Raw genomic sequence first — 16,543 nt, 5'->3', positions numbered from 1 at the left:
ATTTGCATCATCAAGAACTCTACCTGTTCCATTTGAAGAAGTCAACTGGTGAGCACCATGTTGTGTCTCCTGGGTGTTTGTGTGTTTTTCGAAAAGCATTCTGAAATGCTTCGCCAGCTATATCAGAACTAGTCATCATCAAGATGCTAGCTTCACCCAGAAAAGAAACCACTGGAAAATATCATAAAAAATGAGCTGAAAGGGAAGAGACAGCTAAACTTGTGCTATAGCACGGAAGCCAGAACTACAGCAAATCTAAAATTCAACTCTACCAAAACTACAGAGGGAAGTAGGTTACCTTCCTGGCCCTAACATATTGTAGTACTGCATCACTTTCATGAGTACACCCTCCAGGCTGAACTTCTCTAAACCGGAACTCTCTCATCTGGCAAACTCCATAATCTGACATGATTTTAGTTAGCTGAGCCACCGATTACCGTGGGTGTGGCCAAGTTTCCCATGGTCCCTTGAAGTTTGTTCACAGACACTGGTCCTGGCTCTCAGTGTTCTGTGCTGTTCTTTAGCGGTAATATAGCCCCTAAACGCCTTCAAAGAGCCTAGTGAGCAGTGGAAGTGTTGATATAATCCTAGAAAATCTTGACCTCCCATTGTCCAGCAAATTCTTGCATCCAGCACCAGTCAGGTTCCCAGGGTGCCAGATGAGAGAGGTTCAACCTATAGTTTAGTAATTGTCCTTTTATGTTCATTTCCTAACCATCTTAGGTTTATACTTATTCATGGACTCCTTATGCACATGTGGGCTTACTCTTTATCTTAATTGCATATGATTGGGTGTCTATTCCTTTACCATAAATCACACAAATTAATTTCGGCAGTGTTCACCATAGGATCCAGCTTCAGGTCATCTGCAAATCTCATGAATTCACTTTTCATTCTTTCCTGCACATCATGTATGATATTATTAAATACTGGACACTCCCAAACAAATCCTGCAGAACCCTCACAGACAGCTCTCTCATCTGATACAGTATAGTTAGTCTGTAGAATGCATTCCTTCTCATCTAAATGTTATCCATACCAAACTGGTTGAGTCCCTAAAAGAATCCAACAAGGACCTCTGCTGACCACCTGGCTGAAGTGAAGATATACTAAGTCCACTATGCTCCCCTCTGTCCAACTCCAACAACTATTTCATATTAGTAAGGACACATTAAAAACAAAAACAAAAACACCCCCACAAGTGGGAGCACGCTTATTTTTTGCATATTTCTGTTGCTTTTTGCATTTGTCCAGAAGGTAGTCACAAACTGAAGTGAAATTACAAGCATTATCACAATGAAAATGTGACCAAAGGAGCACTATGAGATATTAAGCTAAATAAAATATAAATATGACAAAAACTAATACACATTGTAGTTCATAATACTCAATACCTATTTATTAAAAAAGGGCCTCAGTTCCCATTTGTGCATGTGAAAGGAACATCATTGTATCTCTGAGTGTTTAGGCATGATTGGGATTCTGTTGTGCTAAGTAATGTCCACAGAAAGACACTGTCCTAGCCAAAAGACATGGTTCCTTCCAGTTTCTCTCAGCTGAAAAGGGGAGCTGTTAAACTGAAGAAACAGAGCAGAAAACACTATTTGGCAGCTTTGTTTTGGGGAGGAAAAAAACCTATTACATCAGTGCAAAACATAAATAAATAAAAATCAGGTGAGTATTTCACTCTGCTCAACGTACCGGCTGAAATCATATTCAGTAAATGGTATATTAGAACAGCAAGGTACCAGGATAACAATGTGTTATCTCACAAAATTCTTACCTTCCTGTTTTGATCATAAGCTGAATCAACCCCCAGAATGCTGTTCACTTCTACATATGGGTACTGCTTCTCGAGAACACTGACCACATGTTCAACCTGCAGCTGTTCTCCAGTTTTTACTTTGTTATATATCTGTGGAGGGGAAGCAAATGCAGATTTATAGCCATGACTGTGTTTGGGAAAAGAGGGGGATGGGAATCAAAACAGCAAACATAACAGCTATAGTCCACCTTCTAATCTAGAATATTTGTTGTTATTTATTATGTGTGATAAAAGCCTATATATAAATATACGTCAAATGATAAATGTTGCTAGTCTTGAAAACTAGCCTACTGTGCCTCAATATAACAGTATGTGAAGGCTCTTGCTGTATTCCCTAACCTCGATATTGGCCAGAATAGCAATCATTTCTTGTGATTCAAAGGTTTTCAGAAAAGATGTAAAGCAAAGCAAATATCAAATTAAAAAAAATCAGAAGGCTGCATGTTTTTCTGCCGAATAGTTTACTAATCACTAGCATACTGAAACATCTGAGAAACAACAAAGCAGAGTTTTCAAGCCTTTAACAATTTAACTTAATTAAGAAAATGGTCCATCTTGTAATCGTTTTAAGTTAGCCTGACTGCATGCCATAAGCTGCAATTGAAAATGAGTTTTCTCTTTTTGCCTTAGTACCCATCACAAGATTATCCAACAGGACTGGCAATCTCTACTAAAGAGAACCCCAGACTAACAATAGTAAGCAGTGTTACAGACTAGGACTAAGATGCTAAGGCAGAACTAGGGAACAGAGCTTAGAATGACACACACAACTTTCACAGTGTTGTCCATTCTATTTAACAGTCACTTTCATTAGCAAAAAATTTACCAGCAAAATTTTCAAGAAAAAAAAAGTGTTCATAAGTGCACTTCATAATAATAATATCTATTTCTCATATTACCTGTTATCCCATTAACACAGACAGTCTCTCAGACTATAAGACATGCAGATGAACACTTACAGACACAACAGTCTGGAATGCGTAATTATTATCCATTTCTTGCGCAACATAATTAAATGCTCTAAGAAGGGCAACCCCAGCATCTTGTAGCCCATCAACATCTTCTGAGTCATTAACCACAAACACCAAACCAATCCTGTAAAGGGAACACGAGGGTGTTATGCAAACAAAAATCTCAATTAAGATTTTATTTCCGTAACAAATCATGCAGAACAGCCAATAGTAATAAAGATCTTATGCATAGGTTCTGGGCAGGTATGTTAATAAGCAGACTTGCGTAACTAATGCAGTGACTCTACAGAACATTCTCCAAGGTTCACCCACTGTAATACAGTAAACTCTTGATTTAATGGACTAATGGGGGGGGTGTCTTTAAAGCCAAAAGACCATTAAATCAAGGGTTTACTACCCACCCCGCCCCTCCATCAGGCTCCCCCATCCCCAGTCCCACCCACCCCACCCCATCCAAATGTCTGAGACTCACCAAAGGAGAAGCCGGAGGCAGAGGAGATGCTGCAGCCTGCAGTGGTGGCTGGAAATCCCAACCCTGCTGTGGTTGGGAAGACCCCACTGCGTATGACTGGAGCTTTCCTACCATGTCCGGGTGGAAGAGCCGCCACCACCGCTGGAGTTGCCACACACTCCTCTCATCAGGAGTGGGGGCACACATGCGAGTGCCGTCAGCCTGTGTATGCACCCCAGCCCTGGTGGGAGGAATATATTGTGGCTCTGGCAGTAGCAGTGGTCGACCCGGTAAGTCCCTTACTTTTTTTTGGAAAGGGGAGAGGGTGGCTTTAGTATTTTACGGGCCCCGGTTAAGCGGACTTTAGGAACAACGGGGAGGCTGGTGGACATCTGTTGTTCCCAAAGTCTGCTACATTGGTGTCTGTAAAAATCAAGGGTTTACTGTTCTTTCATGTCTTTTTTTGTATTTCTTCTTGATTTCTCCATTTTCTTTTCTTCTGGAGGGAATGGCTTTCCAGGGCCACTTTTAACTGTTGAAAGTTTCCACAGCATCCCAGCTGGCTAATGGTGAGCACATTTTAATAATCATGAAAATCGTAAAAGCTCAACCAATGCCCTCCCATAAAAATGCAGCATTACCTCAGTGGGATGTGGTTGCTGAAGAACATCTCAGCCACATTAAGCAATTCTGCTGTACTCTCATGGAAAGGATCCACTATTAGAACCTTTGGATAATTACAAAATAAAGGTTTTTACATTAGTTTGTTCCATTAAAAGGCCAAAACCATGGTTGATGATTAGGATGACTTGTTTATGTGTCACTGCAGAGGTATTATCATTGACTTTTTATCCACTGTGGCATAAGCAGCTTAAGAGCTTTTCCTAGGGTCACAAAGGAAGTTTAAGGTAGAGCAAGGAAGTGAATACGACCTTCCTGTGTCTCAGCCGAGTGTCATCCTCCAAATTGCTGTAGCTGAGTTTAATCTTTTACAAGTGGCAAAGTGATATGGCAACGACAAGCTCGTTAAACATCATAAAATATTAGAAGGTCATGAAACTGGTCTTCACCCAACTTCTCATTCACTCACAACAACAGAAAAAGCACTGCTACAATAATGTATTTTAAAATCAGATCACTTAGTCTGACTTCAAGCATAATACAGGAAATAGACATCCAGTGATTCTTGCATCTAACCCATAATTATTTTTGGTTGAGTTTGATCTTAACTCTTAGAAAAACATGCAACCTCAGTTTAAAATCTTCAAGTGATGGAGACTTCACCATACTTGAATGAAAGTTGTTCCAATGCTTAAATTTTTCTGCCTGTTATGAATGTGCACTTTAGCTCTAGTCAGGTGATTACTTACAAAGTTGTGAAAGTTTTTCCTAATTTGTCTGATTACTCCAGGAAAGGTGGGGCGCAGCAATTCCTGCACGCTGGAAGGCCAGGAATTGTATCTGCTGTCAACTTCAAGATTGTTGATCCACTGAGAAAAATAACAAATAATTCCTTGTTAAACTAACATAACTTACTATTAAATTGAGAAGTTTGAAATAAAACAAGCATAGCACTTGTTAGCACTTAAGCATTCAAGTTTAATACAATTTGATTGTGCCTGAAAAACACCAAATGAATTTTATCTGTTAGAAATTAGATTATGAATCTGTTTTCCCCACTGTTGCCATGTATCCAACCAGGCACAATTTCAGAGAGTTTCACTCCTCTCACAATTTTCATTTTTCTCTTCTAAAGTGCTTCAAGGCCTCATCTCTAAGACATGACAATGGGATGAACACAAGTAGGAAAGGAAAATCCATAAAGATCCAGCCTGAGGGAAGGTAACAATAGAGAAGTATTTGCTCATTTAAAATGAAATTATTGTTAATAATGTTCCCTAGCGCTGCACAAAGATGTGAACAGTATACGAACATTTTCTGATTTTAGAGATTACCCAACCAAAGGCCAAGAAGTCTTTACTACACAGGGGTCTGTAACCTCATTTCTTGGGTATAAAAAGGAGGCTGTATCTTAGGATTTTTGGGAGGTGGGTTTTTGGATGATCCATTTCTCCTCACATCACAGATATGCACCATCTTTTTTTCTAGTCTTTGTGGCTTGAATGAGTCTCACATTTAAGTTCCTGCAATAAAAATCTTACTAAATATCCAGTGCCCAGTATCCCTCCATGCGATTTATATTTTCTTAGACAATCAAGTAATGTGAAGAAGCTAAGCACAGAACTCTCAAATTGTTTCCAAAGACGTTTGCTCTTTTATTGATGAACCTGTTGGAGATGTTACAGATCACAGAATAATTTTATGCACTTTAGACCACTTAATTTATTCCGGCACCTGAAAGGGTTAGATCTTTACAGCAGTAAACTGAAATTCATGTTAAAGCACAATGAAGAAAACCTACAATGATACTGTCTACCTTGCAGAAGAGGAATGTGATCCAACATTGTCATCTACCTAGACGAGTGTTACAAGGAAGAGGCAGAAAAATTGTTCTCCTTGGCCTCTGAGGATAGGACAAGGAGCAATGGGGTTAAACTGCAGCAAGGGAGGTTTAGGTTGGACATTAGAAGAAACTTCCTAACTTTCTGGGGGGTTTAACATTGGAATAAATTGCCTAGAGAGGTTGTGGAATCCCCATCACTGGACATATTTAAGAGCAGGTTAGACAGACATCTATCAAAGATGGTCTAGATGGTACTTGGTCCTGCCGTGAGGACATGGGACTGGATGTGATGACCTCTCGAAGTCCCTTCCAGTTCTAGTGTTGTATGATTCTATGCTGGACCCAATTTCCATTTTGCACAAGCCCAATTAGTCCCATCTTCTTGTGCACTTGTTGGGGGGGTAGGGAGTGGGAGGTTGTTTTTGTCCAGATTTACTAATTAGATTTTTATTCAGCTGAATTTATTGTCCATAGAAATAACCACCAAGTAGGAGAATGGCGTATAAAGGGGCATTATATAATCTCTATTTACATCTATCCAACATAGATGTCAAGAAGAGTTCTGCTTTCAGTTGTGCTCGTGTAAGCAAGTCCAGTCAGAAGCTTGTTTTCTTCTCAACTACACAAGCTGTTTTCAGGCATGAAAGTATGGCACTGGATTATTTGGATTTATTTTCCCCCACTTGCTATGCTCTTCTCAGATATCTTACATGTTTAGTTACAACTTTTTTTTTTCCAAAAGGAGCAATTATAAAGCCTCTATCTATCTATGGCCATATCTGCCCCACTTTCTCTCATCATGCCACATCCCCATCATTTTATTCAAATCTTTTTCCCATACATGCACACCATCACATTCAACGGCGTTCATACACTCACCCTTACCTAACCTCTGCTGTCACTTCTTCTCTAATCTCCTCAATCTCCTTATTACTCATTCAGCCCCATTTTTCCCTTTCCATTACATTTTCCTTCATTTTGTGTTATAACATTTAACGACCCATATACTACTTGCCTGCTCACACTCTTTCTTTAAACCCAATTCTTGAAAACATAACTCCTTCCCATATTAATTTGCTTACCTATTACACTTCCTTACCTACATTCACTCTGTTATTGGCAGCACCCGTTGCATATCTACATTTTGCATCCTCAAGTGTTTACATTCTATTATACTTTGTCACATTTTGTCAAATAGAAAAGTCTCCACTGTCTTATCCTGCATTCTATGAAGTTCTAGTTGATTATGTAAATAGAACACGATACAACCCTTGTATGATATCCTAAAAAGATCTATTTATGTGCAACTAAAGCCCCAGGCTCAACTAACAGTTTTGCTGGACAGCCTGGCTCTTATAAGAAAAAGTACTCACTGAAATAGCAGGACTTCTGATATCCACAGCATAATCTGAATCTGAGGGCTGGATGTTCAGCTTTAAAACATTATGCAAGGAAAGGCCCTCAATTCCTAAACTGTGAAGTCCCTCCATAACACGAGCTTCATTGCGCAGCACGTCAAACAAGCTAGAAAGAATACGAACATTCAATATCACACGCTCATTAAGATGCAACTACTGATTTGCTCCAACTTAAATGTTACAGGATTACGTTAAGGTACAAATCATCATTATAAGAGGCTACAAATATGTCCAGTATACAATTTAATTTTCTGCGTTAAACATCTCACTTATTTCAAATTGCTTCAAGAGGGTTTTCTCGCAGAAAAATTATTTAAAGCCAGTGTTAAAGAGCAATGGAAACCCACCCACCCACCCACCAACCCAGACTTTTAGGGCTGAAGTCTGACCCCTAAATGGAAATTTTCAGAGGGATATTTTTTCAGGGATTTAACCTTTAAGAACTAGTGTTCTGCTCTTCTCTTAAAATGAAAGTTTGTTTACTTGACAGATGCCTGACTGACATCACTGGATCCCAGTACTGTTTCACAGAACAGGCTAAGGTAACGGGTAGCACCCAGGAAGGGCTGCCCTTGCCTTTTATCCATAGTTTTTAGCTTTTCTGCTGAAACTGCCAACAAAAAGACCAACTGTAATGTGGATTTTAGGAAGTGAACTATGACACTGACAAGGTAATACTTCATCACTACAGACATGCACTAGCTTTAAAATCCTAGGTTATGGCTAATAAGAAATAAGATAGAAAACTAGGTCTAATCCCCCTTCTTCCCCCCGATGTCAAACGTTGCAATATATACAGGATTCAGCTAGAAATCTTAGGAGATGGAAAACTCTTGAAAAACTTGAGCATATTCTCAGCAGAGTACAGCAGTGATGCCACAACACAAATTCTGTATTTCACTTGATGACTGGACAAATCTGACTCACCTTTATCCTTATAAATCCTAATACTTTTATTCATGCATTTGTTTTTTAAAAAATTACATTTAGTCTTTCACTCTGCTGAATTTATAAAAATACACACTTCTCCATAAACAAGCTTAATATCTGTATGCAAACATAATAAAATTTTCAAGATTCTAAACAAATATAGTTTTTTCTGAAGAAAGTACGGAATTCATACCTAAATATATCCTGTGTGTCTAGATCAATGTGCAGTCCATTGATGAACAAGGCAGAATCACCAGACTGTAATCCTAATGTTCCTTTGAAATACTAAAGAAAAGAGTAACAGCCATTAGAGAAATGCTACCAAGTAAAAATCAGTTAAAAGTATAGAACCTCCATAGCATTTATGCTGCAGTGTTTCAAATCTACTAATGCCCCTGCAGTTCTATATCAATTCCACTAAAAGCACCATATTAGTTTTCCATAGCAGCCTATTGGTCACTTTGAATACACAGCACACATGGTTTAAAGGTAAACCAATCAATATATTCAGTTTGGAGAAGAAATACTTATGGGAAGACATGGCATCCTCCTACATGTATTTGGAAGGTAAGACTGTGTTATGAAAAGGAACAAACTACACTTATTCACGTGCTCATATCCCCACTTAGTTATCTCTTTTCTAAGATGGAAGGTGTTTATAATCTCTACTCATATGGAAGCTGTTCCAGATGCCTAATAATTTTTGTTACCCATCTCTGCCCCTTTTTCAGTTTGGATAAATATATATTTGTGAGAAGGGGAGACCAGAACTGCAAGCATTATTCAAGCAGTGAGCATACCGGGGGTTTATATAGCAGCATGATGTTTTCTGTCTATTCATCTACCTCTATCATAAATGTTTCCTAACATTGCTACCTTTGACAACTGTTGCTGCACATTGAGATGAGATTTTCACAGAACTAGCCAAGAAGACACCACGATCTTTCTCGCATGGTAACAGCTAATTTAGTCCCCATCATTTTGTATGCATAGTTGGGATTATGTTTTTGTGTGTGCATTATTTGCATTTCTCAATGCTGAATTTAATTTGTCACTTTGTTTGACCAGCCATCCAATTTTGTGAAATCCCCTTGTAACTCTTTTGCAGTCTGCTATGGACTTAGCTCTCAAGTTTTGTATCATACACAAACTTTGCCACCTCCTTTTTGAGATAATTTATGAATATGTTGAGAAACACTAGTTCCAATACAGGTCCTTGGGGTAGTCCACTATTTACCTCTTTCCATAGTGAAAAATTACCTTTTATTTCTATGCTGTTTCCTATATTTTTAACCAGCTAATGAGACGACCTTCCTCCTTGTCCCAGGGCTGCTTACTTTGCGTTAAAGTCTTTGGTGAGGAACTGTGTGAAAGGCCTTCTTAAAGTCTACATACACTAAATATATCCACTGGTTCTCTCCTGTCCACCTGCTTGTTGACCTGATTAAAACTGAAATGGATTGGTGAAGAATGATGTCCTTTTAGAAAAAAGCTGTGTTGTATCATGTTCCTCAACGTATCTGATTAGTTGAAACTGTAGTAACAGAACAGAATTATTTGCCTTGTACTGAAGTTAGGCTTACCAGCTAGCAACTGCCAGAATCACTTCTGGTGACTTTTTTTAAAATTAGCATCTAATCAGATATCTTCCAGTCCTGTGATACAGAGGACGATTTACGCGATGTTATATACCATAATGAGAATCTGTAGAAGGCTTAAGTAAGTTTTCTGGCTCTGTACTGTTAGAGTTGCTCAAAGCAACTCTTGTGTCTTGTGGCACCTTATAGACTAACAGATTTATTGGAGCATAAGCTTTTGTTGGCAAAGACCCACTTTTTCAGATGCAACATCATGCACCTGACGAAGCAGGTCTTTTACTGGAGCATAAACTGTCATGAGCAAAGACCTACTTTATCAGGTGCATGATATTGCATCTGAAAAAGTGGGTCTTTGCCAACAAAAGCTTATGCTCCAATAAATCTGTTAGTCTATAAGGTGCCATAGGACTTCTGGTTGCTTTTGTGGATACAGACTAACGTGACTACAATTCTGATTGAATATACTGAGTTAATGGGTCTAAATCTGAGCAGTTCCTCATTTCCATGCTAACATAGCCATGTACAAGTCTGTATTCTTCTTATAAACTTGGAGCTAGCATGAAATAAATTTATAGACCTTACAAAGACACTATTGCTTGACTTTTTTTTTAATTAATTTCAAACCTGTATTTTCTACTCTGCCATCTGAACTGTCATAATGAGTATATTTTCAGTACTGTACAACCCTGCCACTGTTAACTGGCATGGTTTACTTAATTCTCTGCACACTGCATCTGAGTCACTTTGTTATTTTCTGACAACAAATGCTGGTCCCTCTTTACAAGTACAAGTGACAAAACACACACACACAAGAACCATATTTTTGATAAATAGCTATTAAGCAACTGGAACAAGCAAAAACTTCTTCCCTTCACCCTCAAAATAATTATTAATCACATAATTATTTATTACTGAAGCCCGGAATCTCTTTCTCCACTCAGTAACAAAGAGGAGAGTATTTGATCTGCAGCCAAGAATTCACAGGCATCGAAATACTATAAGAGAGGAGTCAGGCCCTGTGTTTAAAATTTTACTGAGAGATTTTATTTATTTATTTTAAAGTGCTTCTGCATAAATGAGCAGGGCCCTACCCCTTTCACAAGCATGAAAAATGTATCATGCACAATGAAATAAGGCCTTTCCCAGGACATGTGGTGTCTCCTTTTTCCCCAGGAGTGCCTCAACAAAGGGGGCTCCTGGATCTGACAGGACTTGTCCCTCCCATGCACACTGCTCTCGGGGAGTGGGGGGGGGACCAGAGCAGACCCACCTCTGGGTGCCTCCCACTGCTGTAGACTGCCCTCTGGGACAAGGCAGCAGCCTGGGGTTCCTGCAGCTGGAGACCTGTGTAGCCGGATCATATCTTCCCTGTGCTGCTGGGATTGCCCCATCAAAGGGGGTTCCTACCTCTGACTGAGCAGGAGAGTAACAGACTTGTCCATCTCCTGAATAGCTCTATGGGGTAGGACCAGATCCACCGCCAGGTGCCCCCCATGCTGCAGGACACTCCCTGGGCTTGTGCAGAATCTTGGGGTTCTTGCAGCTGGAGAAGGCTGCTTGGAGCACCTTCAGTGTTATTTGCTGCTGTAAAGGGTCAACCAATCCTGTCTAAGGGTCACATGACCTTTCTTTATTTTCATTCATATTTGAAATGAGACACTTTTATTCTGTACCCTAATATAAATTCAGGCACTTATGTATTCATGTGCAAAAAAAAAAACAAAACCAAACATGCTGTTGATGTTTTTTAAACACAAAAGTACTTTCATAGTTTAAAACTACAGGAAGTATATGAACATACTGAATAATTATCTGTAAGCATTACCTTTTGGTTCTCTTCAATTTCTGCCCTGAGTTCCGAAGAAACAACTGTTTTCGTTATTGCTCTAAGGAAACAAAACGTCACATAAAGATGGTTGGTGCCAGTCCAATTTCCCACATCCCACCACCTTTGCTTTCTTATGACCCCACCTGGCAGTCTTTGACATATATCTGTACGCGCCCAAGGGCAAGGAGCAGGTATCATTTGCAATAGGAAGCACTTAACACATATTTGGGCACCACTGAAACAATAGTAAAAGAACAGGCCAAGATACAGCTTTCAAAACTTCCTCTTCTGGTTCCATGCTATGCTGATAACCCTTACTCCAGCCAGCAGCTACCACTTAAAAGACTCTGGGATGTGCCAAGCCTTGAATTCAACACAAGAAGTCATAGTAAAGTGAGTGAAACCACCACTTTTCTACTCCCACATTTTAACTGGTGCACAGGAACCTTCTCTATTGTAAACTCATTTGTATGCAATTGTGGACTATTCTAGTGCAACATCTTTAACTTCTTAATGTAATAATTAAGAGTCAGAACAGTATATGCCTGATCCTTACCAGAACCATATTTTAAGCACACTAAGCCATTAGAAATCAATTTTCTGTGCATTCAGTCATAGGTGCTGGAATATGGAGTGCAGGGAGAACCTGGGCTGAGGCACCCCCTGCTTGAAGCCATTTCAATTATTACATACAGCATTCACAGTTTGGTCCAATGACTTTCAGCACCTCCCAATACATTAAAAAAAAATCTTTCAGCCCCACTGCTTTCAACAGAACAGCAAAGATTTCATCAACAGAATCCAAGAACTTGTGAAACTTTTCATATTAAAAACAGATTCAAAGCAATGGTGGAGTCAGCCAACATTTAATGGGTAGGCTAAAAAGCAGTTGGTGAACATCAATACTTAATTACAAAGCTAAGAATAGGTAACAGATGCACATGTACATAACTGTGCATCTGAACATCTCTCTACCATGCTTTGGATTTTTGCTAGTCCTCAGACTTTGAGCTCTTTAGCATATACCTCTATGTCACTGGAGACCAACACAATGGACCCCTATTCTGATCAAGGTTCCTGAGTGCTACTATAAACACAAATATTAGATTACATTTAAAAAAAACTATGCAAAAGAACATTATAATTGAAAAGTCAAATACTCAAATGTTGGGAAATATAATTTTAATTCAGCCTCCTGTAGCAGCCTTAGACAATATTAAATGGGAAGCCTGTGGCAAAGCTAGGAATAAAATCAAGTTCTCTGGGATCCCAATCTAATAACTTAAACACAAGAGAACACGTCTTTTCTTGCAGCCTTGTGCACATTCTAGCTGGGTCTACATGTGAGCACCCTTTTGAAAGGGCGAAAATTGAAGTTTGGCAGTCGAAATAGTGGCTGTCGAAAGAGAGCACCCGACGCCATTAGCGGATGGGCATTTTGATCTGCTCTTTCAAAGTGCTGCCGCAGTCTTTTGAAAGAGAGCATCCACATGGCTCCAAGCCCTCTTTTGAAAGGAGGGAGGCAGGAAATGCCACAGACAGGGTCCCATAACCGACAAGCCCTTCTGTGGCTGCAGCCAGGCACCCCCTTTAAAGGGCCCCTCCCTCCACCCTCCACTCCGCATGAGCCAAGTGCTGCCCAGCCTTTCCCAGCCCGGCAGAGCCCACCCGTGCCCACGATGGAGGCACCCCAACAGCTCCTGCAGGAAGACACCCTCGTTATGGACACCCTGCTGGCAGTGCTGTGCACCATCGCCACAGCCGCACCTGATCTCATCGGGTGGCTGGGCAGACCCCTGGGGCCGTGGAGCTCCCCCACCTGGGGCACGGCCAGCTGCCCCACCGCCCCGGGTGCCCTGATGCCTCTGGACCCACCCCAGCAGCATCGACTGGTGGGAGCGCCTGGTGCTGGGGTAGTGGGGCAAGGAAAGGTGCCTGCAGAACTTCTGCATGTCGAGGCAGACCTTCGACAAGATCTGCCACTGGCTCGCCCCCGCACTCCCGCACCACAACACCTGCATGCGGCCAGTCCTCACCCTGGAGAAATGGGTCACGATCACCACTTGGAAGCTGGCAACCCTGGACTCCTACCGCTCCGTGGGACAACAGTTTGGGGTGGGCAAGGCCACCGTCGGGGCTGTACTTATGGAGGTAAGGTGGGGCTGGGTCATGTATCCCCCACGGGTGGGCTGGGGCAAGGGGAACCCACCACTACAAGGGGCCGGATGGGAGGGGGGTAGGGGCTGGATGGGAGGGGGCAGAATGGGCCCGAGACAGCAGGGAGATGGCTGCCACAGCTGCACTAGAGCACATATCCCCGCCCCTCCCATGCAGGTCATCAGAGCCATCAATGTGATGCTGCTCCATAAGGTCATCCGCCTGGGGGGTCTGGACAACACTGTCACTGGCTTCCAGGACCTGGGCTTTCTGAACTGCATCGGTGCTTTGGATGGCACCCACATCCCCATCCACGCCCTGCCACACAGCACTGACCAGTACATCAACAGGAAGGGCTACCATTTGGTGGTGCTCCAGGCCCTGGTGGACACGGGGGATCAGTTCACTGACATCTATGTGGGCTGGGCTGACCGCATCCACGATGCCTGGGTCTTCTGGAACTCCAGCCCCTGCTGGAGCATGGGGCCAGCATGTTCCTCCCCCAGCGGGAGATCCTGGTGGCAGAGGACGTCACCATGCCGCTCTGCATGGTGGCAGATGCAGCATACCCCCTGCAGCTGTGACTCATGAGGCCGTACACGGGACACCTCAACCCCACCCAGGAGGCATTCAATCAATGCCTCGACCATGCATACAAAGTTGTGGAGCGGGCTTTCAGCACCTAAAGGGGCAGTGGAGGTGCCTCTACACGTGGCTGGATGTCAGAGTCCTGAACATGCCCCAGGTGGTGGGTGCCTGTTGCGCCCTCCACAATGTTGTGGAGAAAAAGGGGGATACCTATGTCCCTGGGGGGACCCTCTGGCCGGCGCCAACTATGAGCAGCTAGGCACCGCCTCCATCTGCCAGGCCCACCGGGGATGGCCACAGCATATGGGAGGCCCTCAGGAAGGCCTTTGCTGATGGCCGCCTCTGACCTGCATGCACACCCACATCCCACGCACGTCTGCCACCCACCGTCCCCGCCACCCCCACCAGCACCACACCCACACATCCACCACCCCCTGAGGAGCACAGCATGGAGTGGTGAACATTAAAATAAACATTTATCTAATGCATTCTCGGTAACTATGTACGGGGGGGAACCTAACTTGGACGGGGGCGGGGCAGTCATTCCATGGCAGGGGTGGTGGACTGCGAGCCCCATCAGCACCTGGATCCCCTGCCTCCCTGGGTGTGGGGTCCCTGGTGAGGAGGAGAGGGTGCAGGGAGCATCAGCAGGTAAGGCTGGAGAGTAAGCCCAGTGGAGGCAGAGGGGGCAGGCCTGGTGGGGTGAGGCCAGGAGGCGGGCAACGTTGGCTTCATGGTCCCAGAGAATGTGGCCAATGCCCTCCAGTGTGGTCAGCAGCCTCTCCCAGGCCGCCCTCCACCACTCCATCTCCGCCTCAGCAAGCCGCAGGTGCTCCTTGGCCACCTTGGCCTGGCACTGGCTGGCGGGGTCCTCCTTGGCCTGGCGGGGGGCCCTCCGGCCACAGCCCGATGGCGCACCACATGGGGTGGCGTCCAGGCACCTCCAAGGGCAGCTCTTGGGGACGAGGGATGGCACAGGGCTCTCCCAGCCCACAGATGGTGCGGCTGCATGGAGACGGGGACGGCATGTCAGTAATGTGCCCCGGATGGAGGGGACCTGGCTGTGGCCCACCCACCCGAACCCACTCCATGGGGCCTCTGCCCCCCTACCAAAAGACACTGACCTCCCAAGGGACACCGACCCGCCCCCCATGGGCTGGGCCTCTCAGCCTGCGGATGCATCCAGAGGTCTCTCATGCAGGTGGCCCTTCCCAACATGCAGTGTGCAGGCCCCAGGTGCTGTCCAGCGCTGACCAGCTGCCAACCCTGTGCGGTTTGCAGCACTGTCCACTGCAGGCGGTTGCTGGGTATTGCTGGTGGGCCATGGCGGGGCGCTGCATACCATGTGGGGGCTGGCCTGTGTGTGGCCCAGGACCACCGGTCCTGTGTGCTGGCGACTAGCCATTGCGTCACCCCCACCCTGTGGAGCAGGCATGCACCCTTCCATGTACGTACTGTAGGGTCCCACAACGACATCTGGGGATGTCCGGCTCCCAGTCACCTGGCTGGAGGAGTGGGAGGGAATTACGATGGTAAGGTCCCCCTCCTCACTCGGCCACTTGGTGGTTCCCTTGCCCTCCTGGGTCCCTGGTCCAGGCTGCTCCTCCTCTTCCGACTGCAGCTCCTTGGCAGATGTGTCCAGGAATGCCAGGGGTGGGGAGCTGTCCTGGGGCCCCAGGATGCCCCGGAGCTCCCAGAAGAAGGGACACGTGGCTGGAGCTGCCCAAGAGCGGCTGGCCTGGTCCCTGGCCTGGGCATAGCCCTGCAGCAGCTCCTTTACATTAGAGCATACCTGCTCCACAGTATGCTGTGGGCAGCTCCTGGTCTGGAGGCCCTGAGCCAGGCAGCCGAAGGCAGCAGCATTGTGCCGTTTGACCCCCATCTCGTGCAAGACCTCCACGCAAGACCTCGGCTCCTTCCATAAGCCAAGGAGGTCCCGCTGCTCTCACTCCATCCAGAAGGGGGCCTTTTTTCCACCCCCCTCACCCTGGGAGCCCTTCAGGGGCTCAGAGGGGGGACCATGGGGCTTGCAGGGAGGCTAGCTGCTGGCCATGCTGCGCTGCTGGAGCACGGGGCTGGAGCACGTGCAGAGGCTGCTCCTAGCATGCTCTCAGCTTCCTGCCATGGGTTTCCTGTGTGCATGAAGCTTTAAGGCAGCCAGACGCAGGGACCATAGAGCCGCGCTGCTGCTGGCTGGAGTGGCGCCACACTCCAGCTGACCAGAGCCATGGCGGACCCGTATTTCAAAAAAGCAGACTGTGGAGCGTCTACACGTGTACTCTTTTGATTTAGTATTTCGAAAGGGGCCGATCT

At 44.4% G+C, this 16,543-nt stretch overlaps 1 protein-coding gene across 3 annotated transcripts in view; it reads right to left on the bottom strand.

Annotated features, from left to right (window-relative positions):
• Nucleotides 1-16,543, bottom strand: part of UGGT1 (UDP-glucose glycoprotein glucosyltransferase 1) — an 85,989-nt gene that overhangs the window by 40,863 nt on the left and 28,583 nt on the right. For all 3 annotated transcript variants that reach the window (XM_075004451.1, XM_075004448.1, XM_075004450.1), the window contains exons 11-17: nucleotides 11,483-11,543; nucleotides 8,253-8,344; nucleotides 7,085-7,235; nucleotides 4,618-4,737; nucleotides 3,889-3,974; nucleotides 2,785-2,920; nucleotides 1,784-1,915 (exon numbers count right to left, since the gene is read on the bottom strand). In XM_075004451.1, the coding sequence (XP_074860552.1) occupies nucleotides 1,784-1,915; nucleotides 2,785-2,920; nucleotides 3,889-3,974; nucleotides 4,618-4,737; nucleotides 7,085-7,235; nucleotides 8,253-8,344; nucleotides 11,483-11,543 (778 nt within the window). The remainder of the gene's footprint in view (nucleotides 1-1,783; nucleotides 1,916-2,784; nucleotides 2,921-3,888; nucleotides 3,975-4,617; nucleotides 4,738-7,084; nucleotides 7,236-8,252; nucleotides 8,345-11,482; nucleotides 11,544-16,543) is intronic.

Source organism: Carettochelys insculpta, chromosome 10, assembly GCF_033958435.1.
Source record: "Carettochelys insculpta isolate YL-2023 chromosome 10, ASM3395843v1, whole genome shotgun sequence".
Lineage (NCBI taxonomy): Eukaryota > Metazoa > Chordata > Testudines > Carettochelyidae > Carettochelys > Carettochelys insculpta.
The sequence above is the reverse complement of the archived record's forward strand: the minus strand, read 5'-3'. Positions and strand labels throughout refer to the sequence as shown.